The sequence below is a fragment of the Myotis davidii genome, unplaced genomic scaffold, assembly GCF_000327345.1.
Source record: "Myotis davidii unplaced genomic scaffold, ASM32734v1 scaffold319, whole genome shotgun sequence".
Classification (NCBI taxonomy): Eukaryota; Metazoa; Chordata; class Mammalia; order Chiroptera; family Vespertilionidae; genus Myotis; species Myotis davidii.
This window is the reverse complement of record NW_006290675.1, coordinates 875,586-891,426: the sequence shown is the minus strand read 5'-3', so window position 1 is coordinate 891,426 and position 15,841 is coordinate 875,586. Positions and strand designations below refer to the sequence as shown.

At 42.2% G+C, this 15,841-nt stretch overlaps 1 protein-coding gene across 3 annotated transcripts in view; it reads left to right on the top strand.

Moving 5' to 3' along the window:
- Positions 1-64: 64 nt before the first annotated feature.
- Positions 65-15,841, top strand: part of SMURF1 (SMAD specific E3 ubiquitin protein ligase 1) — a 34,284-nt gene continuing 18,507 nt past the window's right edge. For 2 of the 3 annotated variants that reach the window (XM_015563885.1, XM_015563884.1), the window contains exons 1-10: positions 65-178; positions 1,294-1,402; positions 3,062-3,195; positions 3,342-3,407; positions 4,661-4,736; positions 6,178-6,419; positions 7,164-7,248; positions 8,784-8,930; positions 10,009-10,207; positions 12,759-12,862. In XM_015563885.1, the coding sequence (XP_015419371.1) occupies positions 85-178; positions 1,294-1,402; positions 3,062-3,195; positions 3,342-3,407; positions 4,661-4,736; positions 6,178-6,419; positions 7,164-7,248; positions 8,784-8,930; positions 10,009-10,207; positions 12,759-12,862 (1,256 nt within the window). In that variant the 5' untranslated portion in view covers positions 65-84. The remainder of the gene's footprint in view (positions 179-1,293; positions 1,403-3,061; positions 3,196-3,341; positions 3,408-4,660; positions 4,737-6,177; positions 6,420-7,163; positions 7,249-8,783; positions 8,931-10,008; positions 10,208-12,758; positions 12,863-15,841) is intronic. The other variant, XM_015563886.1, reaches the window with a different exon arrangement.

Below are 15,841 nucleotides of genomic sequence, written 5' to 3'. Positions count from 1 at the left end.
ATCCAAATGTCATTACATTGTGGATAGGGTTTCGACCTAGGAATTTGCAGGGTATGGGGGCAGTTTAGTCCATAGCAACCAGCTATGATGAAAACCTTGTCCATAAATGCTAACCCTAGCATTTTTTGTTTGTTTTTAGTATTATGTGCCAAGAACCTTGCAAAGAAAGACTTCTTCAGTAAGTAAACACCCATTTTTGCTCTCTTACAATATTAATATTTTTCACATATTTCTGAAATATTAAACTTGTTAAAAACACTGGGTGTATTCTCCTAAAAATCCTGCCCTTACTGGATAGAAATCCATGGTCTGACAAACTTCATTTCCCAGTTGACTACAACATAGAGAGAGTCAGCTCCAAGGCACAGAATTTATAACTCACACAAGAAAAACTCTCTCGTCCCCTATTTCAGCCACACCCTATTTTCTCTGTCTTTCCACCCATTAATACATTACTTTCTGCTGGACAAAGTGTTCTCAGCTCAAATACAGATGAGACATTTTTCTATAAAATAGCCGGGATTAAGTAAAATTGTTAGTCAAATTTTATAAATTAAATCGTATTTTAAAAGCCTTGTAGTTAAAGGAATTATGAAAAATAGAGGATCCTTTTCTAAAGAAAGACTCACCCCTTAACTCAAGAAATTCACCTACTATAAAGTAGGTGCCTGCAGCTTAAAATTCTTCACTTTTTTCCTGATCCTCACAAGGACACTGCTCAATTCTTAAGTGGTGTTATTCACACTTTAAAGATGAAGAAACCTAGGCTCCCAGGCTTTATTCAAGTAGCTGGGAAGCTTCCAGAGCGCTGGCTCGCATCCAGGTCTGGCTCTAAAGCCTTTCCCTTGCCACCTCTCTGGTCTTATAAACCTGTCTGATTCATTTAGGACTTGCTGAGTTCTTGCTTCCAAAGTTAAAGTTGACAGTCAGTAAACAAGATTTCTAAGTATTACTTTTTAGAAAGAATAAGTACAATTAATTATAGATATCTTTTCCTTCATTTAATTAGCCCCCCTTAGTGATCATCAAAAATGGGAATTTGAATTTAAGCCTATTTTTAATAGGGTGGGGTGTTGTTTTTTTCCCTACTAGCCTCTAAAAATCTGGGTGTGATGTCATCCTGGGTTGCCATTCTTCGAAAGCTAAACAGATCAAAACTGACCTTAAAGTAGAGAATAAAATCGACTAATGTGATCTTCTTTACCAAATTAGAGGATTCAAAGCTCCCATTAACCTAAAAGACTATGTTCTAATGTTACACTGATCGATCCGTGGCTGTCCCCTCTTCTCCAGGACTCCCCGACCCCTTTGCAAAGATTGTTGTGGATGGATCTGGGCAGTGCCACTCAACGGACACTGTGAAAAACACATTGGACCCAAAGTGGAACCAGCACTATGATCTGTGAGTTGAATATTCTGTAAGCCATTTGGGAGCAGCAGGAAAGTAGGTATCTAGCTTTTAAGAGAAGCATTTCTTTTCTTTTTTTTTTAAGGGATTTATAACTTGTTATTGATAAAAAAAAAAAAAGTATGGCCAAATTAATACTGCCTCATTTTAGAGTTCATGTACTTGGAAGTCCTTGCGTTTGACATTTTTATAGATTTTTATGGTTTGCTTCTGTAACTGTGATCTTCTGTGACTTTTCAACCAACTGGCCATTCTAGCAGAAAAAAAGAGCATAGTTCGGGTCCTCTATACACTACTTTTTCAGTGAAACCCTAAACCTGGTTTTAGAGTTTTTATTTTAAAAATACATTATTATTATATTTATCTATTATGCAAATACATATTGTATATATTTCTGTTTATTTTTTTAATTCTGCTTTTTAGTTCAAATACATTTTCTGTAAGAAAAAATATAATTTGGTATGATTGAATGTATATAAACCTATGTACCATCAAACAACTTCTTATATTTGTTCATAAAATGGATTGCATTTTGCTGAAACAAGTTTGGCTCAGTGGATAGAGCGTCGGCCTGCGGACTGAAAGGTCCCAGGTTCGATTCCGGTCAAGGGCATGTACCTGGGTTGCGGGCACATCCCCAGTAGGAGATGTGCAGGAGGCAGCTGATCGATGTTTCTCTCTCATTGATGTTTCTAACTCTCTATCTCTCTCCCTTCCTCTCTGTAAAACATCAATAAAATATTTTTTTTTAATGGATTGCACTTTGAAAACCACTATTTTATATGCACTTATGTTTTCATGTACTTGCTAAGAAATTTTTATCAAAGTAATGCTGAATGATTGTTTTTTTATTAACATAAATTATACTGGGTTTGGATGAAATTTTTAATAGCTGGATTCTAAAGCTCACTTTCAGTGATACTGAGGTGCCATAAGTGGCCTGGAAAGTGGTTGTCAATTCTTGTCCTGAAAGCTCCCCTCTTTGGTTGACTTGCACTGAGAGTAAGTGGGGGGATAATGTCTTAGTTAGTACCCATTAGTGATCTTTAGATGGATCTATGGATTTATAGGTAGTCCTCTACTGCAAACTAGTGTTCAATAGTAAGCCTAACACTAGTAAGAATTTATAAATATGTCATTGTCCTTTGGACCTAATAAAATATAATAAATCTCACCCCAGCCTGGTGGCTCAGTTGGTTGGAGTGTTGTCCTATACACCAAATGTTTTGGATCCAATTCCCAGTCAGGGCACATACCTAGGCTGTAGGTTCAATTCTCAGTTGGGACTGGAACACGAGGCAACCAATTGATGTCTCTCTGTTTCTCTCTCTCTCTCTCTCTCTCTCTCTCTCTCTCTCTCTCTCCATCCTCAGATGAGAATTTTAAATAAATATATATATGATAAATCTGTTTTAAGATTATAACCTTATGTGGTTATCTATATTTGCTTCTTACATAACTGTTACAGTTCTTTTCCCAGCCCATTGAGATTAGTAGACCTATATTTATTAAGTGCCTGCCACATGTGGAATATAGAACCAATATTATTTTTAAAGGATTCTTCTGTGCTAACAAGTCAATCAGATAAAATCTCAGTGGGCTATATCATAATTCAGAAATACAATTAAAAGTGAGTTTGCATGTTGTTTTTAGATATGTTGGGAAAACTGATTCTATAACCATCAGCGTGTGGAACCACAAGAAAATTCACAAGAAGCAGGGAGCTGGCTTCCTGGGCTGTGTGCGGCTGCTCTCCAATGCCATCAGCAGATTAAAAGATACTGGATGTAAGAAACTAACGCTTTTCTGCCTCTTCATGCAACTGAAGAAGGCTTATGAGGCATCTTTTTTTTTTTAATACTGAATACAGAATTCCTGCCTTCCTCCCTAGTTAACATTTCGCTGGGTTAAGTTTTGAATTGTTTGTTTGCAGACCAGCGTTTGGATCTATGCAAACTAAATCCCTCAGATACTGATGCAGTTCGTGGCCAAATAGTGGGTAAGAACTTTCTCATCTGTATAAAGAGATGCTTTTGCTCAACTTAACATTCAACTCTCCATCACTGCGGAAACACATACAGGCACTGGCATGGTGACATACTTCGAAGGACCATCTCTTACAGGGGCCATCTCTTCAGCACTAAAAAGTTTCATCTGGTGTAGTTTTGATTATTTTATCTAATTTATCTCTTCAACCTATCATTCAAAGTTGAGTTAAATAACTAAGGTACAAAAATATTTAGGGTTATAATTTTAAATGTCATTTTAATCATCCCATTATGGATAATTAATCTGTCATTATATTATCCAGAGCTAGTTAGGAATGGTGGCCACATAATGCAATAGTTGAGAAATAGTTTCTTCAGGAAAACCCATCAAATACGTAAAAAGCAAAGATGATTTCTGAAGACTTTCATGTAATATGATTTGATAGAGTTAGAGGATTGAATTATTTAGACTGAACAAATAAATGTGCTAATGTTACAAAGTGTTGACTGGCAGTATTCTCTTGGAAGCGATTTATCTGTTAAGTAGCTCATCATATTATCCATTTTTTATCAGCATTTTAGGGTAACTGTGATCTTCTGTGTTTGCTGATTGTATGCATTACAAGGAATCAAAGAAAATGTAGTATTTCAGCAGCATACCAGAGTGACCCCAAACCTTTTAGGTATTGCCCTGTGTAGACTTGACCCAAGGTAAATGAACAGTGGGTATAGATCCTGAAACTATCAAAGTGAAAAAGTTCTCACTGAATGCTTTCCTGTTTCTGATTTCTTCTTTTCTTTGTGGAGAGATGTGCCAGCGGGAAATGAGTAGCTGGGAGCAGCTTTATAATTGTCTTTGTTGTTCATAGTAGCCACTGAGAATAAGTATTTGGATGCATCTAGACTTTACAAATACTAAAAGTGCTTTCTGTGTCCTTGTTAAACATGTCAAAATCTCCTTAAAGGATAAGGTAACTGAGAGGAAGTGAATATTGTGTTCTGTTATGTTTATGGAGAGCACGAAAAACACAGTACCTCTTTCTGCTCCACATTTTAAGGAATGTTCCAGGCGGTGTATGGTGGTATGCAGCTACTGGAATAAAATACCTCTTGCTTGAAAGCATAAGAATATATGTGTCTTTGTATATGCACATGCCTCGCTTTTAGAAAATAATGTGCATAAATTATGCATCTGCAATGGCTCACTGTATTAAATTGTATCAAACCACTGGATTTTAATGCACGACGTTCTTTTCTGTTTTAGTCAGTTTACAGACACGAGACAGAATAGGCACTGGAGGGTCTGTGGTAGACTGCAGAGGACTGTTAGAAAATGAAGGGTACGTATCACCATGGCAATGCCTGCTGACTCCTCTGCTGCCTTAGGCTCTCGCTCTATGTGAAAGTGTCCTTCACATCTTTCATTGTGCTGAATGCTTGAGACACAGGAAAGAACTTTGGGATAAAATTGGCACCCAGTTTCCTTGTTTATAAAGTAAGCTGTAAAGACTAGTGGGGTTGTGCCCAAAAGACTCAGGATCCAATTTAAAGAGGCTCCCACTGGCCAAAGATGAAACAGTTTGAGCATCAGTAAGAATTATAACTAATGGACTGGAACACATCAAATATGTTAAAAATGAACATTATGTGTTCATAATGACACTCTCAGAGAAAAAAGAACCCTAAAATACTTTTCTTTTAAATACCTTGAAAACTCTCATTGGTCGCTATCACAATTTTGCAATTGCCAATGAATTAATGAAGCTGGTTGATAATTATTAATAGTTGTTAGCGACATTGCAAAAGAGAGGTAATCTGGCATTGACATACCTCTTGGAAATCGAGGGGAATCCCAAGGGAATGCAACCAGCACCATCTGGAAGGGGGTGCTCAGTAGTGGGTAGAAGACACAGCCCAGTGTCTTCACAGATACGTGCTGGGAAAATACTCACAAAAAAGGAAGAGAACCTATAAACTAATAACAAAAGACTTAAACGCATCCCTACTAAATGCAATGTGTGGACCTTGCTTGGATCCTGAAGGAGACAATTGACTGGAAAAATTGAACACTGACTGTATTTGATGATATTTTTAAAAATTAATGTACATTTTTTAGTCATGATAATGGAGAAAGTCTTTATCTTCTAGAGGTATGTGTGAGATATTTAAGGGTGAATAGGAAGTTGTTGGGATTGACTGCAGACTACTCCAGTGGAGAGGAAGGGCAGCCACAAGGCAGAGGGAGAAGTCCGGGAGCCCGAGTTGTGAATATATTTTAAATTTTTCAATGTAAAATGTTTTTCTAAAAGTACTTGCTTATAAGAGAAAATGGCCTATCAAGGTAAATTGTCTTCAAAATTGCTCCGGGGTGGAGATCTATGTTAAAGAGTACTTAAAGTCATTGCAGTGTTTTATGTAACCAGGAGTTTTATGATAGAGGAAAATAAAAAGGGAAATGGAGTGTTTGGATTTGACTTTAAATTAAGAAAAATCAAATCTCATTTCATGTCCAAGGTTGATTTTTCCAATCCCTACCTTTACCCAAGGATGAAACCTGCAAGTGGCTTGGAGGGCACTTTACCTATGGCTCCGTGTAGCTACTTGTTTCTGTGAAAGTCTTTCTGTTTAACTAGGACAGGATGAATTGTATGAAACGGAGCACTTGGGACACTGTATATTGCTCAAGTAAAGCAAAATAGATGGATTAAGAGCACCGCGTTGAGTTTTCAGGGTCTTTCCTCGGCCGTGTGCCCATGCGCGCTGTGCACTGCCCCCTTTCAGAACCGTGTATGAAGACTCCGGGCCTGGAAGGCCACTCAGCTGCTTCATGGAGGAACCCGCCCCTTACACAGATAGTACCGGTGCTGCTGCTGGTGGAGGGAACTGCAGGTTTGGGGAATCCCCAAGTCAAGATCAAAGGCTTCAGGCACAGCGGCTTCGGAATCCCGAGCTCCGAGGGTCCCTCCAGACGCCTCAGAACCGCCCCCACGGCCACCAGTCCCCGGAACTGCCCGAAGGCTACGGTGAGAGAATTCGCCCGCTCTTATGCGCATTATCTACAAGGTTTCAGAGAGCTTTGATTTTTTAAACCTTTTTGCGTAACTTGTACATGCCGCAGCTGCTGATGTTGGCAGGGCTGTGCTGTGGGAGGGCTGTGTCGGTGTAAAGATGGGTAACCAGAAAAAGATGGTGATAAATCTTGCTCATCACGAGTGTGTCAGCACTGTGCCAGTCTCCCAGTTCAGCAATTGTGTGAAAATTTCAGGCAAATGAATATCCAAGAAAACCAGGATGGTGGTGGTAGATGAGGTATTTGTAGTGCTCTGATTGGAATGTGGAAAGGACAGTATGGGATGGGATTGGAAAGGAATCGTTTGACAGCCGAGAGCCTAATGCAGGAGGAATGTGGTGTGGATGTGGCGCATCATTACCAGCAGTAAGAGCAAATGGAGGTCACAGAGGTCAGGTAAGGTCAGTCCTGGGGTGGTGGATACACAAACAGGGGCTGGTCCAGGGCTGACTAAGGAAGGAGAGCATCGCCTGTCCAGGTGTGAATGGGGAACGGGGAAGAGGCCCAAACGTTTACATTACACAGGGCTGGTGACGTGAGGAAGTCTGGCAGAAGTTCACCACTGCCCTCTTCATTCCTTTTCTGGGTGATTTTACACAATGTTGAAAAGAAGCTTAGACTCTGTGCTTAGAGGACTGGTTGAAAAAACTCCTTGGAATTGAATTTAACTAATTGCATCCCCCGATTTCTTGCACAGAACAAAGAACAACAGTGCAGGGGCAAGTTTACTTTTTGCACACACAGACTGGAGTGAGCACGTGGCATGACCCCCGAATACCAAGGTAGGTTTCTCAGATGTGCACCAAAGGCAGTTAGTTTTCCAGCAGTTGCCGGGACCCCTGGCTGGATGAGAGCCCCTTAGGTTGAAGATGTAAACTTGGAAGAATGGCAGCTCAAAGACGATGTCTGCCAGGGGGTCCTGGGCGGCAGCTGCTGGAACCAAGGGTCCTTAGAAAGCAATCCTAGACCTTGAAATCAGATCACATAACCAAAAAGGCCTCACCCCTGGGTTAAATCAAATGTGCTCTGACTTGGAAAGCCAATAAGCCCTTCAAGATGTGTTCTCATTTTAACTGAAAATATTAAAATGGATGAAATCATAGAATGTCTGGTACTTGGCTTCAAATGATTGGAGTGGGGCAGTGAATATAGGGGTATATCTGAAATAGGTCGACAATGACTGGATAATTGTTGAAGTTGGCTATTCATTATGGTTTTTCTACTTTTTTACATGCTTAAAATTTTCCATAATAAAGCATTAAAAGGAAATATAAAGACTATTACCCTTTCTCTCTTCTACTTTACTGTCCCTATTGCCTCAGTCCCTTGGGGACCATTCCTGGGGGAGATGAAGCTTTACTATACGAATTCCTTCTTCAAGGCCAAACATCTGAGCCCAGGTCAGAGAGAGCCCCGCCCCACCCCACCCCATAACAAAGTTATGTTTCTTTTCTTCTTTGCTTTGCTTTTCTTTCTTTTTTCTTTTTCCTTTTTTCTTTTTTTTTTAGAATAGCATTACTACCAAATAACATTTTTAGTAATGCTCATTTCCTTTTTATTCATAATTTGTTTCATCTGAGAACAAGCTTGCTGTCTTTGATTTTCCAAGTCTGTGTTAAATTTCTGATTCAGTGTCTATAATTAGATTGGAAATATTACCTGCAAATGGATGAGGTGTCTTGTCAGTACCCACTATAAGAAATGTCAGGCTTTTGTGCTAATTAGAAAAGCATCTTGGTCAGTAATGCTGTGTTCCCATCTGACTGTGGATTGTATTGAAATAAAGGGGTTGGATTAGAAACAGTTACTTAATAAAGCCAACTGAAAAATGAGAATGCCTCTCCTGGTGCCGCTGTTTAGAATTGCGGGACTTCAGATGCGTGTTAATACATCCTATCAGCTTTAAAAAACTTGTGTTGTCAGGGGCTTTTCGACGAAGCAGCCTTTCTGGCCTTGAGCACTTCATTTACTGTAACCTGTGAGTTCAGATAGTTTTCCAGCAGCGTTCAGATACTTCCTACCGTTTGGCCCTCTGTGGTATAAGAAGTGGTGTTCCCTGGGTAGACCACGTTCCCTCTCATGGTTATAGGCTCTGGAAGTTTTGTTGTTATCTGTTGGATTTGCTGCCACTTGCAGCACAGAAGCCTGGATTCGGTGGGAGTTTGGTGTAAGCAGCACCATGACTGCCCCTCTTAGCAGAACCGTGACGTGGCCGCACTGATAAGGAAGGGACTCCTGTGGCTCCTCTTGCTGAAGTGTTAGTTTCATGCCTCCATACTGAGATGGACAAACCTCTCTGTGTCTTCCGTTTTGATAGAGACCTTAACAGTGTGAATTGTGATGAACTTGGACCACTGCCACCAGGTTGGGAAGTCAGAAGTACAGTTTCTGGGAGAATATATTTTGTAGATCATAATAACCGAACAACCCAGTTTACAGACCCACGGTTACACCACATCATGAAGTAAGTACCACTTTTACACAATCCTTGTTGACTGCTCACGTTTACCAATTCATGTTTTCTAATATGTTTTTTAATTTATCCTCCTGCATTGTTTGTTAGTGGAGAAGACACATAAGCAAACATAAGTATTTGGTGGAGAGTTGCATGTGTTAAACTCTCAGGTTAGCTGTGAGCGCACTGAAGCCGTATCTTGTTGCTGTTGCCACCCTTTTCCTGCCTGCGGCTGAGATTAAATTCACGGAGGGGGCAGTATTAGGCAGGTGCATTAACGAAGCGTCACATGCAGCTCCATGATGAAAGGCGTGGCTCTTAAGTGAGAAGCAGTAAAATGCCCGCTCGTCACAGTGTAGGAGGACTGCCACAGTCACGGGTGCCACTGGCTGAGCCTTGTCCCGTGCCTGTCATCCTGGATGACTTGGAATTGGGAGTTATCTCGGCTCCCGCCTTGTGTTCCAGGTTTGGCGTGTTCTCAGAACATCAGAGCCCACGAGGCTCTTCTCACTGACAACTGACATTAGTAGCAAAACTTGAACAAGAGAAATGTCACTTTGTCCTTCTGCTGGTCCTAGTCCTTTTATATTACTGGAATCTCGCTTTTAATGAGTGGGCTTAATAATCTGTTGGTTCTGAAAATGAGGATTGGCTGCCTTTAGACTTCATTTGAGTTGTTTGCTCTTATGCATATTGCCCCTCTCCACTATAATCTGTTTTCCAATGCTTCACGTCAACTCCATTTAATTCTAGCCGCCAAGGTGCATCTAACAGTGTGTTGGTCGGTCTCAGACACATACTAGACGATAAATGATAGCAACTGCTGTTTTTATTTATAGCAATGAAAATGTATGAGCTAAGCTGTTGCTTAGAAGTGGGGTAGCTCCTTTATTGTATCCTAGGCCTATACTGGGCTAATGGTGACCACAGGCAATTGTTACGGAGCCACATCATCAGAGAAGAAAATGTCCGCTTGAAGTTCTATGTAACGAACTCTCTTCTCGGTCCCTTTGGTGTAGGGGGCATTGCTTGCAGCTCCCTTGGCCGCTGCTTTTGGAGTGATTTTGATGCTTCTGTTCTTCTCAAGTCACCAGTGCCAGCTAAAGGAGCCCAGCCAGCCGCTGCCGCTGCCCAGCGAGGGCTCGGTGGAAGACGAGGAGCTCCCCGCCCAGAGATACGAACGAGATTTAGTTCAGAAACTGAAGGTCCTCAGACACGAGCTTTCACTTCAGCAACCCCAAGCTGGTCATTGCCGCATCGAAGTGTCCAGAGAAGAAATCTTTGAGGTATGGCATTTAGTGCGGCAGGCAGGCAGGCAGGCACAGACTCTGCATTCCTGTTAATAGACAAGTGAGGTGATTCAGCCCGAGGAGCCGCCCCCAGCAGCCTTTGTCTGAGGCGGTGCTCTGAGGGGACTGCTCTGTGAGCAGCTTCTGCATTTCCGGGAGCTCTTCTTTCTGTTTGGCATTTCAGGTGTGGAGTTTATTGCTCTGTGAAATGCAGGGTTGTGCCCATGTAGAGAAGGCAGTGTATTTACTCCTGTGTTAACAGTTTAAAAACACAGATGGTTTATGAGGTGGAAACCTAGAGATAGATGCAGAAGGGGGAGTAAAGCCCTTTGCCCACATTGTGCAGATTATATCTTCCTGCAATCTCCGTATCCTCAGAACCAGCCATTCCTTCTGGCCTCAGGAAATTTGATGTAATAGCACAGCCTCCTCAGAGGAGCTCAGTGGCCAAGCGGCCACTTGTCTCTTCTGGGAACAGGATGATCAGGTGGTTCCTGGGAAGGCCTCCGCCCCATATACAGCCCCCTGTGGGATGAGGGTCCCTAACCAGGCAGGACCCTCTTGTGGACAGAGCCCTTTCTCAAGGAACGTGAGCGTAAATTGAAATCTCAGCTGTGTTTGGTCCATAGCCTGCCTGCCTTGGTGGAATCCTTGGCAGACACGAGCCAGTGAGAGTGGGTAAGAACTGGACACAGGTTCTTATGGGGCTGCAGCCTGAGGGCCCAGCACCTCCACAGCAAAGGGCACAGGATGTGCCAGGGCCGTGCGTGGTCCTCCTCGCAGCCAGCGCTGGACAAGTGGGGCTGCTGAAGTGCTCGGCTCTGCCCGTTGAGCAGTCTTAAGTGCTTGCCAAGGTTAGGAAAGAGCGGAACTACTGTCATTTTGATGCCAGATCATTTCCACTCGGCCTCCTCGTTCCCTCTTGGGATGGCAGAGTTTGAATTACATTAAAGTTAAAGCATGAAATGATTTTTAAGTGCCTTATCATTTGAAAATATTTATAAACACTTAGCTGGTTCTACTCAAATGCTGAATCTAAAGGAATATTGGGCTGACCACGTGTTTTCTGTTTTGGCTGAGCTTCAGGTATAAAAACAGGCTCAGAATTCTTTTAATATTCAGACTTTCTAGTGATGTCTTCATTGTGGTTAAAATATGAAGCCTGGCCAGTGGCTCGGTTGATTGAGCATCGTCCCAGGCACCAAAAGGGTGCTGGCTTGATTCCTGATCAGGGCACATACCTGGGTTTCAGGTGTGATCCCCAATCAGGATGTGTGCATTGGGCAACCGATCTCTGTTCTCTCTCTCTCTCTCTCCCTCTCTCTAAGCATATCCTCGGGTGAGGATGTAAAACACACACATACATACATATAAAGTGCTTATAGGACACATTGAAATTGTGTAGGGAGGATCAGCTCTACAGAGGACATTTGTTCTGTTAGTGATTGTGCTGAAAATAAGTGTTTCCTTTAGGTACAGTGTTACCTAGTACACGTTTATTTTGTTGTGGTTTCTGAACTAGAAACAGTGGGAGAAAAGTTGATGATACAGGGTGGAGCAAAAGTAGGTTTACAGTTATGAGTATGCAAAACACAGTTTATTGTATAATTATTAATTATTGTATTATTTCCATACAAACACCTATAAACCTACTTTTGCCCCACCCTGTATAAACATGCTAAATAGGAACCAGCTAGAACTTGGATTTGAATGGATACTATTTTGAATCAGGTTCCATCTATATATATAAAAGCTAAATGTTCGTCCGACCGTCCAACTGGTAGCTATGACACGCACTGACCACCAGGAGGCAGACGCTCAGTGTAGGAGCTGCCATGATGCACACTGGCCATTTAAAAAGAAACAGCACCTTGGACCTGGTACCAACAAACCATCACTCGGGTTCCCCCAAGTGGGACACAGGCCCTACCACCACCCCAGAGCAACAGCCCACCAAATCACAGCCAACACTGCCAAGACCCCATGGTGCAAAATGTGGCCCACAGCCCAGCTCAGCCCAAAAACAGTTGCTGTGGGTGCCGGGTAATGACCCGGTTTCCTCTCCCTGGTGACTAGCCTCCTTGGAGTTTCTTCAGCCCAGGAACACCACTTGCTTTATAGCTAGGTGGAAACATTTCACACTGTAACCAAATGTCTGTGAAGCATTTTCCTGTACCTCATCTCATTTAATCCTCTCAGAAGTCTTGAACAGAAGTCCTGGAGTAGGTAGATATCAGAAAGCAGGACTAATTAAGCAAGTTTATTTTATATACATAAAAGGCTAAGTTGACTCACACATGAGCAATACATATAAAGCTCTCGCTGGCACCAAATGCACGTGTGTTTCCATCTGTCATTGATCGTGAATTTGGTCAACACTTCTATTATAAAGAAAGGGTGAATAGCGATATTAAAATATTTCTTTCAATTAATTTCCTTTCAATGTGCACGAATCCGTGCACCAGGACACTAGTTATCAATAACCTTTCATCTTTTTATTACTTTAAGAAAAGTTCTTCTCTCTAAAACTATTAATTTTTACATATAGGAGTCTTATCGCCAGATAATGAAGATGCGTCCAAAAGACTTGAAAAAACGACTAATGGTGAAATTTCGTGGAGAAGAAGGTTTGGATTATGGTGGAGTGGCAAGGTGAGAGGCTAATTTATTCATGCTTTCTGCCGCATGCTCTTCAGCATAGCTATAATAAAACACAATCCTGCATTCCACAAAGTAATAAACTCCATACCTGAAATGCCAAACAGAAAGAAGAGCCAGCAGAAATGCAGAAACCGCTCACAGAGCAGTCCCCTCAGAGCACCGCCTCACAGACAAAGGCTGCTCGGGGTGGCTCCTCGGGCTGAATCACCTCTTCCTTTACCACACCTCCCCCGCTCAGTTCTGAATCCGTCTGGGGTAGGGGTGCCAGAAAGCCTGCATTTTCTCTCCTGTGCTCACATGGTGCTGCCTCTCCACAGGAGATACTTTTCAAGATTGCCCCAAGTTTCTTCCTCAATCTAGAAACCATCTTTCTTTTGGCCAGTGTAACTTCTGTTGGCTTTGATAGCACTAATTCCATTTCCTGGCAAGAGGCTTAGGCTTCCACTCCCCTTTCCAGGTGAGAATCTTCCTCCTCAGTCCTTCACACTTGTTCTAACAATGCAGGCCTGACTGCTTCCACTTTCTTGTCTGTGCTGTTTCCCTTATAGTCTCAAGAGTTCAGTAGCTCAGACTGTTTCAGTTTACCATTATTTCTTTGCATGGCTGGTGTTCTGTATTCCGAGGCACATGTGTGAATAGCTGGATTGGTTTGGTGGTTCTCTTCTGCCTTTTCCACCGTTACCAAGTCTGCCAAGTGGAGCTGGCTTTGTGTGGCTCCCTTTGAGTAACATGGTGCTTGAGGGGAGGTCAATGTGAACCCTTGCTCTGCCACCTCCAGTTTGATCTCACGTTGCAGTTTCACCCCTCGGACTCTTCCTCTGGTCCAGATGGGATCATATCCATCCAGCCATGAAGGAGAAATTGAAACTATTATAGGCACAGGAATAGCACTAGCACTGGGTGTTAGAACCGTGGCAACCTCGGTACTTGAGTTCTGACTAGGAAAGAATTCAGAGCCAAGACCCAAACTATAAGAGAACATTTATTTATAAAATCACAGAGGTAGTAGAAGTAATTAATAGAAGAAATGGGCTTAGGAAACAAGTTACAGAGGCAAATGAAGGGCCCTTGGAGCTTGTAAGTGAGGAAGGCAATGGTAAGGAGCCTGGGGTGGGGGAGGGAAAGGCGAGAGTTTGCTGGGTCCTCTGTCCTAAGGGTTTTAAGGGTAGGGTGGAGAGTTTAGGGGGGGCCCCAGGGGCTCTTAATAGACTAGTCAGCAGCTTTCCAGGTGTGTCCCTTCAGGGTTTAGGTCTCCACTGATTATTGGCCAGCACCAGGGTAGGGGGTCAATGCAGCTGGTCCTGAGGTTAGCAGTGGTGTTGCTGATCTGGTTGTGCTGCTTTTCTGGGCCTGGAGCTGAGGCCTAGATGCTATCTCTAGGGAAGAAAGGTCAGGGGGTCCAAACCAGCCATGTGCTAGGGGAGGAAAGGTCATCTTGGGGACGAGGTCCCACCCTATAATTGTCCTTTATTAGGCACCCAGCCCTTTTCACCCTGGTGACCTTCTGTACCTGACCCATCGCCCTTGCTCTGCTCATGTCTAACCGCCTACCACAGAACCACATATGTGTGTGTATTCATCATCTGCTCACTGAGAATCAGTCTATACTCATTTTCCCAGTGTTTGGTTCTGAACCATTGCTCAGAGTAACATGGTTCTCTCTCCTCTGCCTGTATTGCTCTTCCCTTCCCACTTCCAGAACATTCCTAGTATGCCGCTTTCCCTTGTCCCTGGCTTGGTCAGAATGTTTGCTTGTATTTTAATCACTTCCTGTCTAGACGGTTGCAGGTCCCTGGTTTTTATGAAAAGATTCTTCTCAAATCCAGACTCCCAAACTTGGGGATGAATCAATGTTGGGAAATTTTGCCTTTCTAGTCAAGAGACTTTACAAGATTTGGAGTCTCATCTCCCTGGCAGTTGCTTTCAGTTCTTTGGAGTTCGATACATTAACTTTGTTTTGGCTTGGTTGTTTTTATGTATTCTCACAATTCTCTTCGATTATTTGCATTTGTGCTTATCCTTTCCTAGTCTTTCTCAATTGTCTGTCTTTTCTATTTGAAAGAGTAAAGACTTCGAGAATAAAATTTGGGGCTGCTATCTTAATGAGATGCATCTACTTGAAAGGAGTTTGAATAGAATAAAAGGCTGTGTGTGTAGAACTGCCACAGGTGTTTGTATGAGGTTCCCCATACCTGGCTTCTCACAACCCAGTCGTAGCAGTCAAATCATACAGCTTCTACTTAGAGTGCTCTTTAAAGTTTGATATTTTTTTCATAGCTTAATAATTCAAACAGAAGGAATTCAGAGAATAATGCATTCTTATACACCCCATCCAGATTTTTAAATTCTTAGAATATTTTTAAGCTTTAAACTATTTTTTAAGATTATAAACATGATAAATGTTTATGCAAAAAAAATAATTCAACAGAAACTTATGAAGGGGAAAAGACAGTCTTAAACAATCCCTGCCTCTCTAGGTTGTGACATATTTTCTCCTTATTTAAATGTTATTACGTTACAATTGATCAGAAATTTAAAAACTAGAAAGCAGAAGAAATGAAAATGCCCAGAATGCTAATTCTCAGGTTAACCACTGTCCCCGGCTGGTGTAAGGCCTTCCTGTCTTCTGCATATGCATCTGTGCTCTGTGTGTGCGTGTATGTACACACACTTTTTACATACAAGTAGGACCAGACTGCTCTTTATTGCACTTCTGTCAAGTATTACCACACCTTTTTTTTTTAATTTAAATCTTTATTGTTCAGATTATTACATTTGTTCCTCTTTTTTCCCCCCATAACTCCCCTCCTCCCAGTTCCCGCCCCACCCCCGCCCTCACTCCCCACCCACTGTCCTCATCCATAGGTGCACGATTTTTGTCCAATCTCTTCCTGCATCTCCCACACCCCTTTCCCCCCAAGAATAGTCAGTCCATTCCCTTTCTATGTCCCTGATTCTATTTTTCCTGGA